Source organism: Narcine bancroftii, chromosome 6, assembly GCF_036971445.1.
Source record: "Narcine bancroftii isolate sNarBan1 chromosome 6, sNarBan1.hap1, whole genome shotgun sequence".
In the NCBI taxonomy this organism is placed as follows: domain Eukaryota; kingdom Metazoa; phylum Chordata; class Chondrichthyes; order Torpediniformes; family Narcinidae; genus Narcine; species Narcine bancroftii.
In genome coordinates this window covers 82,799,013-82,818,913 of record NC_091474.1, presented here as the reverse complement: position 1 = coordinate 82,818,913, position 19,901 = coordinate 82,799,013, and the positions used below count along the sequence as shown (strand labels likewise).

Sequence of the window (19,901 nt, the reverse complement as noted above, 5' to 3'; positions counted from 1 at the left end):
AGAATGTATTGTCATGAAATTCAGTGTTTTGTGGCAGCATCATGGTGCAAACATTCAGATTATAACCATAAATTAAAAAAAATGTCAGGCAGTGTCTTTGATTCATTAATTATTCAGGAATGTGATGGCAGCGGGGAACCTCACCAGGACACACAGCATCTATAGGAAACAAAGGTATATAACTAACACTTCAGGCTTGAGACCTTTGTCAAAGTATGAACACCAACAACGGTACGTAGTTATGCAGAGCTGAGTTGAGACAACATCTGGAATATTGTGTACTGATTTGATCTCTTTGCCGATGAATATGCTTGAGATGGAGAGTGCAGCAACAGTTCATCAGATAGACTCAAGAGTCAAGATTCTTTTATATTGTCATATAATAAAACATATGTAATGTTTCACATCTAGTCTACAAATTATTGCCATCAGCAAAAATTGCCTGGAGCCCAATACAATCAGGGTCACTGAGTGTCCATAGATTTGCCTCCAGTGCTCCCGCAGCCTTTGCAGCCATACACTCTTCAGTCCGAACCATCAGCAATCCGAGCTCCAGATCCAAACCTCCAAGCCTTCAGCGCCCGAGACCCTGCTGCCCTCAGCACTTTCTCGCATCCAGATTCTGTTACCTGCTACCTCTTTAGCAAGTCTTGAGCCAGACTCCAGCAGTTCGCAGCCTTGTGCGGGCCATTTTGAACACAAGTCACCCCTGGCTTGAGTTGGTTCCTCGCCTCGAGTCACCAATCACCCGCTGCCTGTGTGTTCTTCAGCCGTGGACTCCATCACTGGTCACCATCCCGGACAGTTGTCTCCTCTGCTTCTCCTTCTCAAAACAGGGGTATTCTCCCCATTTTCTGGGGCCCTGTGCCAGTTCTCTGGTTCCTGGTCTGCAACCCCCCAAGGCTGCTGCTGAACACGGGCACTCCCATCTTGGGTCCTCACTCCATTAGCAGGTTTTTTTAAGACTGTATAGAGCTGTCAATAGTTAGACTGGGCAGTAGGATCCCATGGGGAAGCGCTGTGTCTTCACTCCCTGCTGACCCTGGGTATACCAGCAGCAGCAGCTCTGACAGTGCCGCCATTTGTTTTAGTGTGGGATTGTGGGCGGAGGCTTCCCCGAATGGGATGGAGGGTCGGGATTATCTGATGATAGGTTAACCCTATATTCTCTTGAGATGATACAAAAGAGAAGCAATCGCAATCAAATATATCTAATTCTAACCAGATAGATGTGGAATTCATGTTTCTGCTGGCCTGCATGTCTAAAGCCAAGATTTATAGAGTCATAATAAGGACTGGGATAAGAAGAAATGTTTTTCGCACTCAACCTTTGGAATCCTTAACCAAAGAAGACTGGAGAGACTCAGTCACTGAGCATGTTCAGGACGGGGTCTGATATATTTTTGGATATTAAGAGAACCAAGGAACATGGGGTGAGCTCAGGAAAGTGGTGGTGAGCCAAATATTTTGACTCAATAATCAGCATGGAAAAGTGGCAAAGGATAGAAGGAACTTACAGTAAGGTACAGTTGAGGCATTTCTCAAAAACACATGGATAGGGAAGGCCAAATGAACATGAGGAAGGAATATACTGATGGAGCAAGATGGCCTCCTCCTCGAAAGGGACAATGCAGAGAGAAGTAAGGACAACCTCCACCAGGAGGTGCAGCATGACTAATGTGCTTTAACCTCAGAACAATGTCTTCGATCCAAATTAAAATCCTGACTTCATGAACAATGCACGGCGTTAATCTCATATAAGTGTCACTGCCTCCAAACTGAACAGCTTTTCTATCGCTGCCGCTTTGCCAGAACCCTTGAACTTTTGAGATTGTTATCAAGAGTTCTCCATTTTTCAATAAAGATTAACTTTGTTCTGTAAATTCTCTGTGAAATGAAATTCTCAATTTGGCCGTGAGCAGGAATATTTTCTTAGGTACAACATTGGTCTTGAAAAATAATTTATAGGGAGGAAAATAACAAAGCAAAGTATATTTGATCAGAAAACTAGATATAAAATATTTTAACTCATTTCACTTCTGAAAATATTCCTTTCTCATTTATACTGTATGTTTCTGTACGCTTGCTCATTGCTGTCTGTGATTCTGCCGACAACTGTGATGTCATTAGCAAACTTGTTGATAGCATTGGATTTGTGCCTGGCGTCGCAGTCATGGGTGTATAATGAGTAGAGCAGGGGCTAAGCATGCGTCCTTGGGGTGCGCCTGTGTTAATACTCAGGGGAGGAGGAGACATTTTCAATTTGTACTGAGAAATTTCTCCAGTGAGAAAGTCAAGGATCCAGTTACAAAGGAGAGTACAGCGGCCTATAGCTTCTTGGACTGTACTGAGGGAAAAATGGTATTGAAGGCTGAGCTGTAGTCGATAAAGAGTAGCCATTTGTATGAATTGCTGCTTTTGAGGTATTTCAGAGCTGAGTAGAGAGCCAGCGATATTTTGTCTGCCGTGGAAAGATTGTTACATAGGTGAAATGCAGTGCGTCCACATCTTTACTTATAGGGAGCTGAAGATGGGCTCAAAAGAAGAGCTGTGGAATACAGCAGTGATGACGTCCAAGTTTCAGTAAGTTAAGTTTATTGTCATCCGATTGCACATTTTAAACCCGATGAAGCAGCGTTCTCCAGTCCTTGGTGCAAAACATGCAGACAGACAACCAGACATAACACACATGCAGATAAACAATTAATTATGTTCTAATGTGCACCCTTCAGCCCTTCAGCTCTCAGTGTTGTGCCAACCATATATTCCCAACCCCATAACCCTCTTTTTTTCATCCATGCACCGGTTTAAGAGTCTCTTCAAGGCCCCTAATATTTTACCCTCCACCACCATCCAATGCAAGGCATTCCAGGCATCCACAACTCCCTGTGTTAAAAAGAAATTGCCCCTGAATCTCCTAGAAACTTTCCTCCCTTCACTTTGTACAGATGTCCCCTGGTGTTTGCTATTCCTGGCCTGGGCAACAGGTGCTGGCTGTCCACTCTATCTATGCCTCTCAAAATCTTGCAGACCTCTAGCAAGTCTCCTCTCATCCTTCTACACTCCAAAGAGACAAGTCCCAGCTCTGCTAACATTGCATCACAAGACTTCTTTTCCATTCCAGGCAACATCCTGGTAAATCTCCTCTGCTCCATCTCCATAACTTCCAAATCCTTCCTATAATAAGGTGACCAGAACTGAATGCACTGCTCTGTGGGGCAACATGACTTCTCAACTCTTGAACTCAACCCCCCAATTAATAAAGCCCAGCATCCCATTGGCCTTCTTCACTAACCTATTAACAAACTGTTGTAAATACATTTCAGATGTATTCAGATTTATTGTTGGAATACATACATGCATGACATCGCATATGACCCTGAGATACCCTGAAAACAACCCTGAATAGAAAATTGGATGCATTGTTAAGTAAGTTACAATCATGACATGCACCATTATTGTAAACAGACACTTAGACTCATATTTCACTAAGTTTAACTTGTAGATAAATAAGCATCTTATTCTGTAATCAACCTTTATTTTGCTGGTAACTAGATCTCTGTTTCAGTGATTAAAACAGTCAAAATAAGTTAATTAAGTCTATTGATTGTGTCCATTGAGAGTCTAAAACCTGAACCAAAACCATGATCAGGAACCAAGCCTGAACAGTTGGTTCTATATTGTTGCTTTTTACATTTAAAGTTTGACCTGCTGAGTTTCTCCAGCTTTGTGTGTTTTTACTTCAACCATGGTGCCTACAGATTTTAGTGTTTTATTTCGGTGCTCAGGAAATGAGCGTTGACTGGTCTCCTGACGTGCTTCAGTTTGAATACCAACTCCGCGTGGTATTTCTATTTTGCACCTACTGTACATTTCCAGCAAAGCTCCAGCTGTCAACTGAAGCGAGGTTCTCGACGAAGGCAGAGATTCATCTTCTCACTAATACTGTGGAACAGATCACTGTGAAAGCCTGCATCTCAAGTTCACCTGGCATCTCACATCTCCTTTTGAAATAGCCCCAGAATATTACATTGACTGCCAGTTCCTGATGGCCTTGATGTTAATCAGTGCGCAGGGATTTAGACAGTAAACGCAAATTGTTTTTGCCTTGCCAGCTCTCAGTGACATGGCGCACTTTGCGAGTTTTGTAACTTTACACACCTGGACTGATTTCAATTCAAAAATTCCATTTCCACTTGAGGTAGGATGGAATGTATTTAATTTTATTGCGGGAACCTTAACTGCTTGTGTGAAGTCAGAACATCTTAATGCAAAGCAGGGATGCTTCCATCAGAGATACCTTACGTGTTGCTTCTCAGAAGCCTTCTCTGTCGTGAAGAAATACAAGTTAACATGCAGTGATATTTCAGAAATGGTGATGCTGCAGTATTAACTCAGAACATGGCAGAGCTCTATTTCCCTCTGATGTTCATATTCGTTTTCAGAATGAGAGAATAGAAGAGGAGGGATGTGATGTTGAGGCTTTATAAGGCATTGACTCTGGCCCTGTACTCATCGAACACAACAGTACAGGCCCTTCACCCCTTGATGTTGTGCAAACCCATCATTCCTTTAAAAAAAGTACTAAACCCTCCCTTCCCCTTAACCCTCCATTTTTCTTCCATCCATGTTCTCTCTAAGAGCCTCTTAAATGCCCCTAATGTTTCAGTCCCCTCCACCACCCCTGCCAAGGCATTCCAGGCACCTACAACTCTCTGTGTTCAAAACAGACCCCTGAGGTCCCCCCTAAACTTCCATCCCTTCACTTTCTACACATGTCCTTTGGTGTTTGGTCCTCCTTCCCTAGGAAACAGGTGCTGGCTCTCCACCCTATCTATGCCTCTCATAATCTTGTAGACCTCTAAAATCCTCTCATCCTTCTACACTCCAAAGTCCAAGCTCTGCAAGCCTACTCGCTAGAGTTCAGAGGAATGGGGGGGGGGGGGGGGGGGGGAGAATATCATTGAAACCTGATGAAAACTGAAAGGGCTGGATAGTCGTGGAGAGGTTACTTCGTAAATGAAGGAGTCTGGGGCCAGAGTGCACGGCCTCAGAATATAAAAGGTAAAGGTTCCATTATTGTCACGTAATACTACATTTAGAATGAAACATGCATGAAACTCTTTAACTTTGTCTACCATAAGGAAGACAGAGAGTGGCCACTTTGTCCTGCGCCCCTCACAGAAATGAGGCCCCAGCAAGGAATGAACTCACATCCCCTGGTTTATGAGACCAGTGCTCTAGCCACAGAGATGTGGAGGCATTTCTTCACCTAATCTGTGGAATTCGTTGTCACAGATGGCTGTGAAGGGCAAGTCATAGCGTATATTTAAGACATGTTGATAAGTTCTTGTTTAGAAATGTAATCAAAGGTTATGGGGAGAATGCAGTTGAAAAGGATAATAAATCACCCATGATGGAAAGGCAGGGCTGATTCAATGGGCTGAATGGCCAAATTACTCACCTCTGTCTTATGATCTAAAAAAATGATGCGGGGGGTGGGGGTGAAGATTTTTCACATAATTTATTGCTGAAACCATATTAAACTGAGTGATTACTAAGACAATAATATTCTATCAGAGAAAGAAAGATATTTACCGAGTCTTTGGGCCTTTATAATAATGAATTTTCAGCACTTTTCAAGCAACTAATGAGCCCCTGGATGAACATAAATGGGAGAAAACTTGTTACTCTAATAACAAATGACATCACTTCTTCAGTGAAAAATGTGGAGACAAAATCCTGATTGAAACAGCAGGCTTTATATTTTAGGAGATGTTTGTTGCTTTGTATAAGAAAATCAATGAAAACAATCTGCACACAACCTTCACTTGGTACAAGTGCATTGTCGGGAGGCAGATGGAGGAGCAAGGGTGATATTTTCTTTCACCGCTGCTCTGAAAACCCAAGTGTTGCTGGATTTAAAACTGGACAATTATCAACTGGTTTTTGAACTGGAAGTGTTACTTTCATGGAGTCAAGCAGCATTGAAAGAGCGTTTATTGATATTTTAGCCGTTGTATAGGATGAGCCTGAAATTTCCACCCAAGATGAGATGCACTCCCCCCTCAAAATAATGGCACTTACTGCTGACCAGTGGACGCTGTTAAAAGCAAAAGCATAAAGGTTTATCATTTAAAGGTTTACATTTTAATTGGATATTTTAAAATAAGCCACTGTCGACTCCTCTGACAGGCCTTTTAAAGCCTGTACAGAGCCGACAGCAGTCGTAAAGGGCTCACGGACCCTACTGAGGAGTGCTGAGACTTCATAAAAAACTAACAGGGCATTGCACGAGACTGCGTCAGAGCTGACGGAAAGATGGCAGTGGGGTTTTGACTTCGTCGTCAAGATGTGGAATTCAGACCTGACGTACAGGATGATCCCTGAATTTTTTAGGTGAAATTTTTAAGTTTTGAGGATACAATGGCAGATGCAGTATTTCTTTCCACGAATCTTGATGGACACAGAGTGCAGACTAGAAATGACCACATAGGATTATGTGCGCTCTCTGTGACAAAGGAATTGGTTCTCAGCCACTTGCTCTAAATGCTGAGTAAATAAATCTGAAATTTGCTGATATCAAAGTCAGTGGAATTGATTTGCAGAAGCAGATATTGCAACGGCACATGTACTCAACATTAATGCCCATTGTAGCTGTGGTAAAGGAACAGGTCATTGAATATTATGGAATAGATCAGACTCCAGTCGGAAGATGAAATGTGATGAATGTATTAAACACATCATCTTACAGCAACTCCACCACAATGTCAACACCAATCCTTTCTTTCTCTCTCTTCCTACATTTTCACATCGCTCCATCCCCTCCCCTCCTGTCAATAAACCTGGCCTTTGATCCAACATTTTGCACCCTTCATGCAACCTGACCAGAGGCAGCAACTGTCCACCTTTCCCTCCGTCCAGCCAGCCAAGCAGTTGTTCCCTGGTGAAATTGTGATTGACCTACCCTTCTCCCAATCAGGTCTACTGCATTTGCTGCATTCAGAATATGGCCTTCTCCACGCTGGAGAAACCCAACGACTGCGCTGAGGTGCTCCCTGTCTCAGGTGTTGCAAAGATAGGCCTGGCCTTGTTGTCACATCTCAACATGATTACCCTCTACACCTATCACTTCTCAGCTTTTTTTATTCTCCCCTCCCACCTGTATCCACCTTTAAATTCTTGCCTATCAGCCTGCTCTTCTCCCTGCCCCTTCCTCCCTTCACGTTTTTCTTCAGACGACTGCCTGTTTTTTGCTCATTCCTTGACAAAAAGCTCAGGCTCAAAACGTTGATTAGCCTTTGCTTGCTAACCAATGCTGCGTGAACTGCTGAGATTCTCCAGCACTTTTTTGTATTGCACTACGCTGAACCAAGCCATGAAAGACCCCAACAATGAAGACGCTGTTTACATCCGGTACCGCACGGATGGCAGTCTCTTCAATCTGAGGCGCCTGCAAGCTCACACCAAGACACAAGAGAAACTTGTCCGTGAACTACTCTTTGCAGATGATGCCGCTTTAGTTGCCCATTCAGAGCCAGCTCTTCAGCGCTTGACGTCCTGCTTTGCGGAAACTGCCAAAATGTTTGGCCTGGAAGTCAGCCTGAAGAAAACTGAGGTCCTCCATCAGCCAGCTCCCCACCATGACTACCAGCCCCCCCACATCTCCATCGGGCACACAAAACTCAAAACGGTCAACCAGTTTACCTATCTCGGCTGCACCATTTCATCAGATGCAAGGATCGACAATGAGATAGACAACAGACTCGCCAAGGCAAATAGCGCCTTTGGAAGACTACACAAAAGAGTCTGGAAAAACAACCAACTGAAAAACCTCACAAAGATAAGCGTATACAGAGCCGTTGTCATACCCACACTCCTGTTCGGCTCCGAATCATGGGTCCTCTACCGGCACCACCTACGGCTCCTAGAACGCTTCCACCAGCGTTGTCTCCGCTCCATCCTCAACATCCATTGGAGCGCTCACACCCCTAACGTCGAGGTACTCGAGATGGCAGAGGTCGACAGCATCGAGTCCACGCTGCTGAAGATCCAGCTGCGCTGGATGGGTCACGTCTCCAGAATGGAGGACCATCGCCTTCCCAAGATCGTATTATATGGCGAGCTTTCCACTGGCCACCGTGACAGAGGTGCACCAAAGAAAAGGTACAAGGACTGCCTAAAGAAATCTCTTGGTGCCTGCCACATTGACCACCGCCAGTGGGCTGATAACGCCTCAAACCGTGCATCTTGGCGCCTCACAGTTTGGCGGGCAGCAGCCTCCTTTGAAGAAGACCGCAGAGCCCACCTCACTGACAAAAGGCAAAGGAGGAAAAACCCAACACCCAACCCCAACCAACCAATTTTCCCTTGCAACCGCTGCAATCGTGTCTGCCTGTCCCGCATCGGACTGGTCAGCCACAAACGAGCCTGCAGCTGACGTGGACTTTTTACCCCCTCCATAAATCTTCGTCCGCGAAGCCAAGCCAAAGGAAGAGACAATCCCAGCACCTGCAGGCTTCCCTCTTTAACTAAGCAAAAAAAAAAATGAACCAACATTATGGTAGTCAGAGATGAGCCAGCTCTGATCCAGGCAGAAAGAGAGAGCATGTTGCCCAAAGTTGGAGAATTTGAAATAGACCCATTATACTGCAGTATCGATAATGATAATTACACAGTGTTCACATGCCTGAAATTGTTACTTGCTGCAGCAACACAGGTACAGTAAAACCCCCTAGTATTAGGAAATTCAAGCAACCGGCAGCCTCAAACAGCCAGCAAAAATATCATGGAAAATAAATTTTAAAAATTAAAATAAGTAAGAATAAAATGACAGATAAAAAATGTCAGTTTAAAATTGTAAAAGTAAATATTCTTTGAAGGGACGCATAAACCTTTGGTGACGATGGGAGCAAATATTCAGCCAATGGAGGGCTTTGGTCGTGCTTTGCTCATAGCAGCTGTTTGAATACAGTTGTGTGAAACAACAATGACGTCACCTGGGATGAAGAGCTGGTTGGTGCCGCTCGCTGCTGGGATGATTCTCTTAAAGTGTCTCCTTATCCCTATTTAGTAGGAGTCTCCCCAATTTATCTGTAATCTTGGAGATAGAAAGTTAATTATCTATAATGTTATTATTCATCTTTTGGGTGACTCCATGGAGGGGGAGGAACCTGCAGATGCAGGAATGGTAAAATGTTTTCAAAGAATGTGACTGAAAATAAAGTAAAATGCTTTAAGCTTAATATAAACATGCAAGTGAAGTTTGTTCAGTGTAAGTACAGTGTAATATTCTGTCTTTAAACTATTTATTCTAAATGCAGGTGCATTAGTTAGGCATTGTACAAGTAAGTCTCAAGTAACTGGAAAATACACTTCTGCGGCATCTACCAATTCCTATAGGTGCTGTATACGAGGGGTTTCACTGAACTTAGAAATTATATCATAAGTAAAATGGGATGTGTGGATACATTTATCCATCGTTTTTTTTCCACTTGGATAAAGAATTGGAATTGAACTTTCAAGCCTTTAAAACCTGTTCCACTATTCAATTAGATCATGTTTGATCTGTACATTAGCTACTCTACTCTCTTGCTCCTGTAATGCTTAATAACTTCAATTCCAATTGAAGGAGAAGGAAAGGGGAGAAAGAACACACTCCAGTAAGTTTGTGATAAGCTGAAATAAATAGAGATATAATCTTAGTTGGAATCTCACTTCTCATTCTGGTCTAACTTTGCAGAATAATTGCTTCATTATAACCTCTCAGGAATCAGGTGGCAATATTATTCCTTGGAAACTTATTCACAAAACCCTTTTCACTCATCAATAGATACAAATTAAGGTCCACATTTTGCTGTGATTTGGAATTTTCAAGTTGTAAAACACAATATTGTTAAATGCATCAAATAAATCAGCAATAAAATTGTAATTTTATCTAGCAGTTCAGATTAATTTTGTGTTCAATGTTTTGTTGTTGTGTAGATAACACCTAATAGACTGAATACGCCTGAGATTGTCTGATCTGAGAAGCTAAGCAGGCCCAGGACTGGTCAGTACTTGGAGGGGTGATCTGCCTAGGAACTCTGGGTGCTGTAGGTTTCTGCAGGGCGCTGAACAAAGTGGCGACTCTGTCTTCCTGATGGTCGACAAAAGTTAAAGAATTTCATGTATGTTACATTCTAAATGTAGTATTATGTGACAATGTCGGAAACTTCACCTTTAATGTGTGGCTCCATTGTACACAATGAAATGTCTAAGCTTGTGTCCATTTTAAATGTTTAAAAATACATTTAAAATGTTGTCACGCAGCATAGAAACAGTCCTTTCTGACCCATGAGCCCACGCTGCTCTAATTCACCCATTGACCCTCAAACCCTGCACATTTTTGTAGGGTGGGAGGAAACCAGAGCGCCCGGGGAGAAAAAAACCCACGCAGGCACGGGGAGAACGTACAAACTCCTTACAGACGGAGGCAGATTCAAACCTAGGTCGTTGGCGCTGTGATAGTTGTACACTGAATTTATAGCAATTGGCTCTCTGAGGCAGAAGGTCAAGAATTCAAGGGTGAATTCAGACTCCAATTCCAATATTGAGAGACTGCTCCACTGCCTCTTGGACGACCCTCTCTGTTTGATTGGAGAGATTGCATCTTCCTATTTTGAAGGTTGGGATGTTCTTCCTGCTGTGCTAAAAAATGATTATTTCATAATCAAGGTCAGTAAAGGACATAAACTAATTGTAAGTATATTTGCTAATGTGGGAGTTTTCCATGTGAAAGGCTATACCAAAGATGGCTCAAATTGAGATCCAACACCATTAGGCTTTTACAACATTGGGTTAGGTTCTGGCGCAGGGTTACAAACCTCCATCTTCCTCACTCCAAGGGTCTTTATCTTTATTCTTTGTTGCATGTAAGGCTTCCCACTCAATACCAGTCCAAAGCATTCACATCCAGTTACACAGAAGATTAGGCAGAGCTGATTGATAAAAACACATTCTTGGATGATGTGTAAAGAAAGAAGAGTCAGGAGGTACCAGAAACACTCAGGTCAACCTGTAGAGGTTGAGCGTGTCTTAAAAATACGAAATGCTGGAGAAGCACAGCGAGGCCAAGCAGTGCCCTTTATGTAGCAAAGGCAATGATTCAGAACCATCGTTTCAGGCTTGAGTCCTTCATCAAACTATGAGAAAATGCTGGTAGGCATCTGAACAAAAGGGGAAAGGGGGAGGCATGGCAGGAGATGATCGGTGTAAAAGGGAGGAAGGGGACAGCAGCAGAGGGGGAGGGGGGATGGTAACCATATGACAATTACAGCATAGAAGCAGGCCAACTTGACCCTTCTAATCCATGCCAATCACTTTCTCGCACCTTGAAGGAACTGGAAGGGCAGGAGAGGGGGAGGGGGAAAAAAAAAGAAGCAGGTCTAATGGAAGGCAGTAAAGTCAATGGTCATGCCACGTGGCCGAGGATGCCCAGCCAGAAAATAAGCTCCTCCAATCAGGTTGAGTGTGTCGGCTGCTGTAGATAGAAATGATTTCATCAGGGGTCCTTGGTGCAGTTAAGCTGAGATGTCATTGCCTCATCTTTGATATTAAATAAATATTGTGGTTCCTTACCAAAAAGAAGAATCTGTTGTTGAAGCAGAAAATGCTGGATGTATTTAGCAGGCAGACGGCACCTGTCGAGAGAGAATGAAAACAAGTAATTTTTTCAGGTCATGAGCCCTCAAGGAACTGTCTTTGTTGGAAATCTTCTTTCAACTTGCATTCCCAAAATTTCTTTAACTTACTATATGCACATAGCAGTGATAGACATTACTGTTAAAAGTAATTCTGAATATCCAGATGCTTCCAGAGACAGAAAGAAAGAATATAAACGTGAATATGACAATGAATACGTTGACAGCAATATTTTAAACAGCAGTAATTTCAAAAAGGAATTTTTCAATGCTAATAAGTCTCTGATAGTTATTCCAACCCATTGATGATAACATTGTCTATCTTTCTTCCTCTGATTTAATTTGCTTTCCAGAGATCTTGGGACATGTCGAGGCTGGCACTGTGTGATGGATAAAATAGAATTGGATCAGTGTATATGGGTTCTTGACAGTCAGATTGTCCAAAGGACCAGTTCTAATACGTTATGTCTTTATGACTATGCAGGACCTGAGGAAGTTCTGTCTTTTCTGCTGAGTTACTGAAGGGTGGCCTCATCCGTCTCTCTCTGAAAGTAAATATTCCCATCCAACTCTTCCAAAACAAATCAGTTATTTCCCCCCCCCCCCCCACCCCTCGGACAAAAGTTATCCTTCATCGTAACTGCTCAAAAAAGTTGGAACTGCTGGGAGACGCCAGCAGACTCAGCAGCATCTTGGGAAAGAGAGTTAAAGATTATTTGTCAAAAGAAGAGGTGCTTGATCTGGAGCATGGATTCTGTTTCTCTTTTCACAGCTGCTGCCTGGGCATGCTGAATATTTCTCGCACTTTTCATTTTTATTGCTGATTTCCACCATCTGAGATCTTGCGGGCAGATCTCATCCACAATTTGGGGGGAGTGTCCAGGGGTTAAAGGGTTGTGGTTTTCATATAGCTACTTCTATACTTGAACAGTACTTCATTGTCTGTAAAAACATTTTGGAAAGAGGCAACAAGGGTAAAGAAGAAACTAACCCTTCCATTAATTTGTTTTAATGTGTATTCTTGGCATGGTTGTTAGTCCTTGCTAGTCTTCCTTACCATTTAGATGTGACTGATACACACCAAAGGGCATTTAACATTTTGGACTGGCCATTTTTAACCTTTCATAATATATAATCTGGACTGCGTTCATGGGTAAACTATACATGAAAGGTTAAAAATCAGTATGAACCCACTGCTGGCTGCATATGAAACCAGTCCCAGAAAATTGAGTATTTGTGCTTATGGGTAATCCCTGAAAAGTGAGAAATGGAGTATGTGATAGTACAGATTCTATCACCAATGTGTATATGTACAGATGGTAGTGTAGGATGACTGTACAGGTCTTAAAGGGTTGCTCCTAGCCAGACCAGGTCATTCTGGACTGGTCGACATACTTGTGATATGCTCCAGTCTTTTAGTTTAGATCAACAAGTCTTTGGTTCTTTCGACACGCACTACAATTATATTAACTAAAAGATTTTGAAGGGATGGAGCGTATGCTACGGCTGGGATGCCTCGACATCGACCCACAGTCAGCTACAGCCTCGAATGACTTTAAGCACTGGGTGAGATGGTTCGAAACATACTTACAGCTCTCTGATCCTGCCGTGATAGAGGACAACCATCGACTACTAATATTGATCACTATGGTGTCCCCAAGAGTCTACCAGAATGTCCAGGATGCGACCACTTACACTGCAGCCATGAAGGTGCTGATAGGGCTCTATGAGCGACCAGTGAACAGGGTCTATGCTCGGTACAAACTTGTTACAAGGAGGCAACAGCCCGGTGAGTCCTGTAGAGCTTATATTCAGGCACTAAGGGCAATGGGCAGGGACTGTGCTTGCACAGACAGAACAGCTACGGAGACCAGAGATGATCTGATTCGGGATGCCTATGTGGCCGGGGTTTGATCGAATGAGGTGAGGCAGCACCTGCTAGAGCACGGGGGAGAAAACCTAGAGGACGTGATCTGGATCGCAGAGATGATGGAGGCTGCGGTCTTAAGTATGGACACGTACTCTCAGGGCTGGACCCCACGCTCTGATATAAGTAGGATGCCCACCCTCTACCCTACTACTGCTGCTACGCTGCTCGATGCAACCCCAAAGTGTTATTTCTGCGGGAGGAACAAGCACAGCAGGTCCCAGTGCCCGGCAAGAAAAGCCAGGTGCCAGAAGTGCCTTAAAAATGGCCACTTTGCTGTAGTCTGTCGCTCCAAAATGGGCACCATCAAACACAGTGCCTCGTGTGAAGCCAAATCCCCACTCTCCATTTCAAACACTTCTTCCTCAGAGCTCTCGTCCAATGAGAGCAAGGATTCCACCGCGCGGCAGCGCCTGACATCACGGGGCAGACCCCGAGCGCGGAAGGTACAACCCACCCTCGCAGCAATGACGTTCACCCTGCCTCATGAAGCAACGTCTGACCAGGCCCCAGTCCCGACCTCAACACTCACCGCCGCCGCTGCCGACCAGGGACCCACCGCCCCTGCTGCCGACCAGGGACCCACCGCTGCTACCGACCGGGGACACGCCAACGCTGCCGGTACCCACCAACGCTGCCAACCAGGGACCCGCCACCGCTGACCGCACCACTGATGTCCGCCCCACCGCCGACGGCAAGCAGCAACCCCAACTCCCCGACACTTTTTTCAGGCCCAACTGTTTGCGTGACGTCATCACACACACGTTGCGTGACGTCATCCCGCAGGTCTTCACTGTCTACATTACAAGTCTCTGCATCAATAACCCTCGACCAGGACTTCCCCCAACCCCTCACAAAAGCAATGGAACTGATTAAAGTGCATGGACACTATACCAATTGCTTATTTGACTCGGGGTCAACTGACAGTTTTATCCGCCCAGACCTGGCCCACCATTGCGGACTGGATATTCTCCCCACTGCACAGACAATTTCATTGGCGACCAGATCACTCTCGAATGGGGTAAAGGGGTACTGCGTGGTGACCCTGAAAGTCCAGGGCATCATGTTCACAGACTTCAAACTATTAGTCCCTGCTCTGCTGGGACTGGATTTTCAGTGCCAGTTTCAAACCATTTCTCTGCACTTTGGGGGGCCTCATGCTCCGCTCTCTGTCTGTAACCACTCCACTCCGGGAACCTCCTGCCAGCGGCAGCCCGAGCCACCCGCCCCGGGGCCTCACTTGTAATCTCTCCACCTTCCGAGTTGCTCCGCCAGCACTTTTCGCAAATCTCACCTCTGGCTGGAAGCCTGTGGGCAGCAAAAGCTGGCAATATAGTTATGAACACAGAAAATCTATCACAAGCGAAGTGCGCAGACTGCTGGATGAGGACATTATCGAACCTAGCTCGAGTCCATGGAGGGCCCAGGTAGTGATTGTTAAAAACGGGGAGAAGCCGCGGATGGTGGTTGACAACAGCCAGACAATCAACCGCTTCACGCTCCTGGATGCGTACCCCCGTCCACGGATCACGGAAGTGGTGAATCAGATCGTCCAATACCATGTATTTTCTACCATTGACTTACGTTCGGCCTATCATCAGCTCCCAATCCGCCAAGAAGACCGACCTTTCATGGCCTTTGAAGTGAATGGGCAGCTGTATCAATTCCTCAGGGTACCCTTTGGGGTCACAAATGACGTCGCGGTCTTCCAGCGGGAAATGGACCGGATGGTGGACCAGAACGGGCTGACTGCTACTTCCCCGTATCTGGACAATGTCACCATCTGCGGCCATGACACAGAGGATCATGATGCCAACCTTGAGAAATTTTTTCAGACTGCAACTCAGCTGTACTTGACCTACGATTTCGACAGGTGTGTCTTCCGGACCACTCGTTTGGCAATTCTAGGTTGTGTGGTGGAGAACCGGGTGGTCATGCCGGACCCTGACCACGTGCGTCCCCTCATGGACTTGCCCCCCCCCCCCCCCCCCACACCCAGAAGGCACTCAAACACTGCCTGGGTTTTTTTCTCTTACTTTGCCCAATGGGTTCCACACTATGCTGACCAGGCACGGCCACTCATCAAGACCACCAGCGATAACCCACAAGGTAATGGGCAAGTCGAAAGAGAGAATGCCACTGTCTGGAAAGTGGTTACGCTTGCCCTCCGGTCCAAAGGTCTCCCCACCTCTCGCTGGCAGGATGTGCTCACTAGTGCCCTACACTCCGTCTGCTCCCTCCTATGCACCGTGACCAATGCCACCCCCTCCATGAAAGGATGTTCTCTTTCCTGAGGAAATCCAAGTCGGGTACAACCATACCGGCATGGCTCACGGTTCCTGGTCCAGTCCTTTTACAACACCACGTCCGGCACTCTAAGAACGACCTCTTGGTTGACCGAGTGACTCTGCTCCATGTGAACCTGCATTATGCCTATGTTGAGTACCCGGACAGATGGGAGGACACAGTCTCGCTAAGGGACCTAGCCCAAGCTGGATCAGATGCAGCAGTGCCTTTAACCCAACCCTCCCCTATTCCTTCTCCCCCAGGTCATGTGCTTGAACAGAGGGACCAGCACCATCCCAACAACTCAGGCCAGACTGTCAACAACGCTGTTGGGGAATTGAGCGAAGCAGTGGCGCACCCTACGGGCCAGCCGGCGACATGACTCTGATAACCCCAATCCCGGCGCCACGGAAGTCACACCGGATGGTCAGACCCCCTGACCAGTACAGCCCCTAACCTCCATCCACCCTGGGGTCGGTTCTCAAAGAAGGGGTGAATGTGATAGTACAGATTCTATCACCAATGTGTATATGTACAGATGGTAGTGGAGGATGACTGTGATTGGCTGAGAGTGTACCCACACCTACTGGCAGATCTTAAAGGATTGCTCCTTGCCTGACCAGGTCATTCTGGACTGGTCGACCTACTTGTGATATGCTCCAGTCTTTTAGTTAATAAAAGCCTTGGTTTGGATCCACAAGTCTTTGGTTCTTTTGATGCGCTCTTCGGACTTGTCAGCCACAAACGAGCCTGCAGTTGACGTGGACATTTACCCCGTCCATAAATCTTCGTCCACGAAGCCAAGCCAAAGAAGAGACAAAGTACCTGCACTCGTTGGAGTCCAAAGGGTTTAAGGCTAATGGATGTGACACATGGTCTGGAAAGCAGATATCATGATAATATTCAACTCCTGTTTAACAATGAGAAGGCTTCACATGGAATGATGAACTTCCACGCTGATCAGAACACAGCTCAAAGACTTGAGTGTCTTAAATGATTACCCGATCACTGCTGATTGGCACTTCACTCCCTCAGTTGCAATCTCCCTGCCCACTGCAGCCGCCAACGTATTTATCTCTTCTCGTCTCAACATGAATCCCATCTGTGAGAGGAAAGGGATGGCTAATTTGAATATTGACAGCCACGTTGTAATAAAGCCAAAACCTCTGACATCTGCCAGGGAGATGTAAAGTTGATGAAGGAGCAGAAGATTGTAACCAATTTTAAACAGCAACTACAGCAGGATTCTAATCGAAAGAGAAATAATGGAAGAGTAAAAATAAAACACTCACTGGTTTGTGAAATGCAAAATAATTGAAAGAGATTGAAGCAGGTAAGGTATTTGCTAATTGATGATTCACGAGACAACAACTCAGAGTGTGCTGGAAATTGACAGCAGGATGTGTGAAACATTTTACATTTTAATTGTCTATTTATTGATGCCCAGACCTTGCGGGACAATTACATTATTATATCTGTGCAGGAGAGGGGTCAGCAACCAGTGGTGGATTGATGCATCAGGTCTGGTGTGAATTCTGAATAACTAATGGAGGATGGCGTCAAAGAATTGCCAGGAAACTGGTTAAACTTGGCAAATTGAATCTAAAATTCATATAACCACTTACAGCACAGAACAGGCCAGTTCGGCCCTACTAGACCATGCCATAACAAATCCCCACCCTCCTAGTCCCACTGAATATATGGCATCTCTTTTTCTGCAGATTTCTGGGAACCCTATTTTGCTAAGTTCTTTGAGGAGAAGGAAATGACTTTCCATTTACATATTGGATTCCACGTTCCTTTCAGAATGTCACATTGACACCCCTTTTTTTATTTTAAATTTAGACATTCAGCACGGACACAGGCCCTTGCGGCCCCCGAGCCTGTGCCACCCCAATTGACCTATAATCCCCGAACTACTTTGAAAGGTCGGAGGAAACCAGAGCATGGGGAGATCATACAACTCCATACAGACAGCACGAGATTCGAACGCGAGTTGCTGACACTATGACAGCCAGAGCTTTTTAATTTACAGCTACAATTTAATCTACAAATTTGGTTACAATCAGCATACTTGGCTGAATGATGCACCAATAACAACCTCCTTTCAAACTGCCGTGTAAAATGGGGTTAACCAGACAATTTGCCCGATTAGCACTCCAATTAAACAGCAGTTACAAAGGGTCCAACTGGCTCAACTTCGTCCGAACCCATCCCGGTCCCTGACCTACCTCAGAGGTAGTCATGGAACCAGGTTAAACAAGACCTCGGCCAATTTGAAAATGAAAATGGCCAACACACTTAATCTGGTGATATCAGCACTTGTGTGTGTGCATCATACTTGAACATCCGGTAGTGCTTCCGGTGAGTGCGTGACACATTATTGTGCAGGCCAGATTCCCCTTAAATCACCAGGTTGGTGATTTAATGGGTCAATCCCCTTGCAATTTCAAAGGTGCTTCCAGCCACTTTGCCTCAGTAATTGCACCTGGATCTCAGGAGGGCTCCCCAGGTGGTGCAATTTAAAAAGGGATAATGTCATCAAAACCACAGGGCCGATTTTTGACTTCAGGAAGGGAAAACTAGAGGTACATGATGCAGTGGTGGAGAGCGTGAGAAAATAAATTCTTGAGAGTTACTATCTCGAAGGATCTTTCATGGACCGAACACACTAATGGCATCATGTAAAAAGCACGTCAATGCCTCTACTTTCTCCAGAGTTTGTGGAGGTTTGGTATGACACCAGAAACCCTGGCAAATTTCTAAAGCTGCGTGGTGGAAAGTGTGCTGACCAGCTGTATCACTGTCTGGTATGGGGACACCAATACACCTGATTGTAAAGCCGCCCCTTGACACAGCCCAGGACATCTCAGGCAAAACTCTCCCCACCATCGAGAACATCTATAGGTAATGCTGCCGTTTGAAAGCAGCAGCAATCATCAAAGATCCACCCCCCCCCCCCCAGCATATTTTCTGTTTTCACTGCTGCCATCAGGGAAGAGGTGTAGGTGCCATCAGACTCGTACCACCAGGTTCAGGAACAGCTGCTACCCCTCCACCATCAGACTCCTCAATGAAAAACTCAAACAGGGACTCAATGAAGAACTCTTACATCAGGAAAGAGGTGTAGGTGCCATCAGACTCGTACCACCAGGTTCAGGAACAGCTGCTACCCCTCCACCATCAAATTCCTCAACGAAAAACTCAAACAGGGAATCAATGAAGAACTCTTACATCAGGAAAGAGGTGTAGGTGCCATCAGACTCACACCACCAGGTTCAGGAACAGCTGCTACCCCTCCACCATCAAATTCCTCAACGAAAAACTCAAACAGGGACTCAATGAAGAACTCTTACATCAGGAAAGAGGTGTAGGTGCCATCAGACTCGTACCACCAGGTTCAGGAACAGCTGCTACCCCTCCACCATCAAATTCCTCAACGAAAAACTCAAACAGGGACTCAATGAAGAACTCTTACATCAGGAAAGAGGTGTAGGTGCCATCAGACTCACACCACCAGGTTCAGGAACAGCTGCTACCCCTCCACCATCAAATTCCTCAATGAAAAACTCAAACAGGGACTCAATGAAGAACTCCTACTTTTGTTCTTTATTGGGAGTTTTTCTGTCTGCATTGCACAGTCAGCTTGTTTACATTTGTTATCTGTTTACAGGTCTTTATTTGTTTACATATGAACATTGTGGACAGTTATTTTTGCACAAGTAAGTGGTAATTCTGCTGTGCCTGCCAGAAAAGGAATCTCAGTGTTGCATGTGATGTCATGCATGTACCCTGACAATAAATCTGAAATCTGACCTCAATATTTTCATAGCCAAGGAGCTCTTGAGAAGTGTAATCACTGCCATCCTGTAAGAATGGTGACAGCTGAATTGAACAAGCTTCCACAAACATCCCTGCTTTTCTCACTGGATTATATTTCTTGAGTGGGTGCTGGATGTATCACAAAGTCTCAGAAGTACATCGGTGAAAATTTGAATCACCTTGAA

General features: G+C 45.0%; 1 protein-coding gene across 12 annotated transcripts in view; it reads left to right on the top strand.

Annotated features, from left to right (window-relative positions):
* cdh23 (cadherin-related 23) overlaps positions 1-19,901 on the top strand; it is an 874,975-nt gene that overhangs the window by 411,992 nt on the left and 443,082 nt on the right. The window contains exon 14 of one of the 12 annotated variants that reach the window (XM_069885567.1): positions 9,985-10,163. The exons of the other annotated variants lie outside the window; for them this stretch is intronic. Coding sequence (XP_069741668.1) covers positions 9,985-10,023 — 39 coding nt within the window. The 3' untranslated portion in view covers positions 10,024-10,163. Of the gene's footprint in view, positions 1-9,984; positions 10,164-19,901 lie in introns of those variants that run through there. 12 annotated transcript variants of the gene reach the window in all.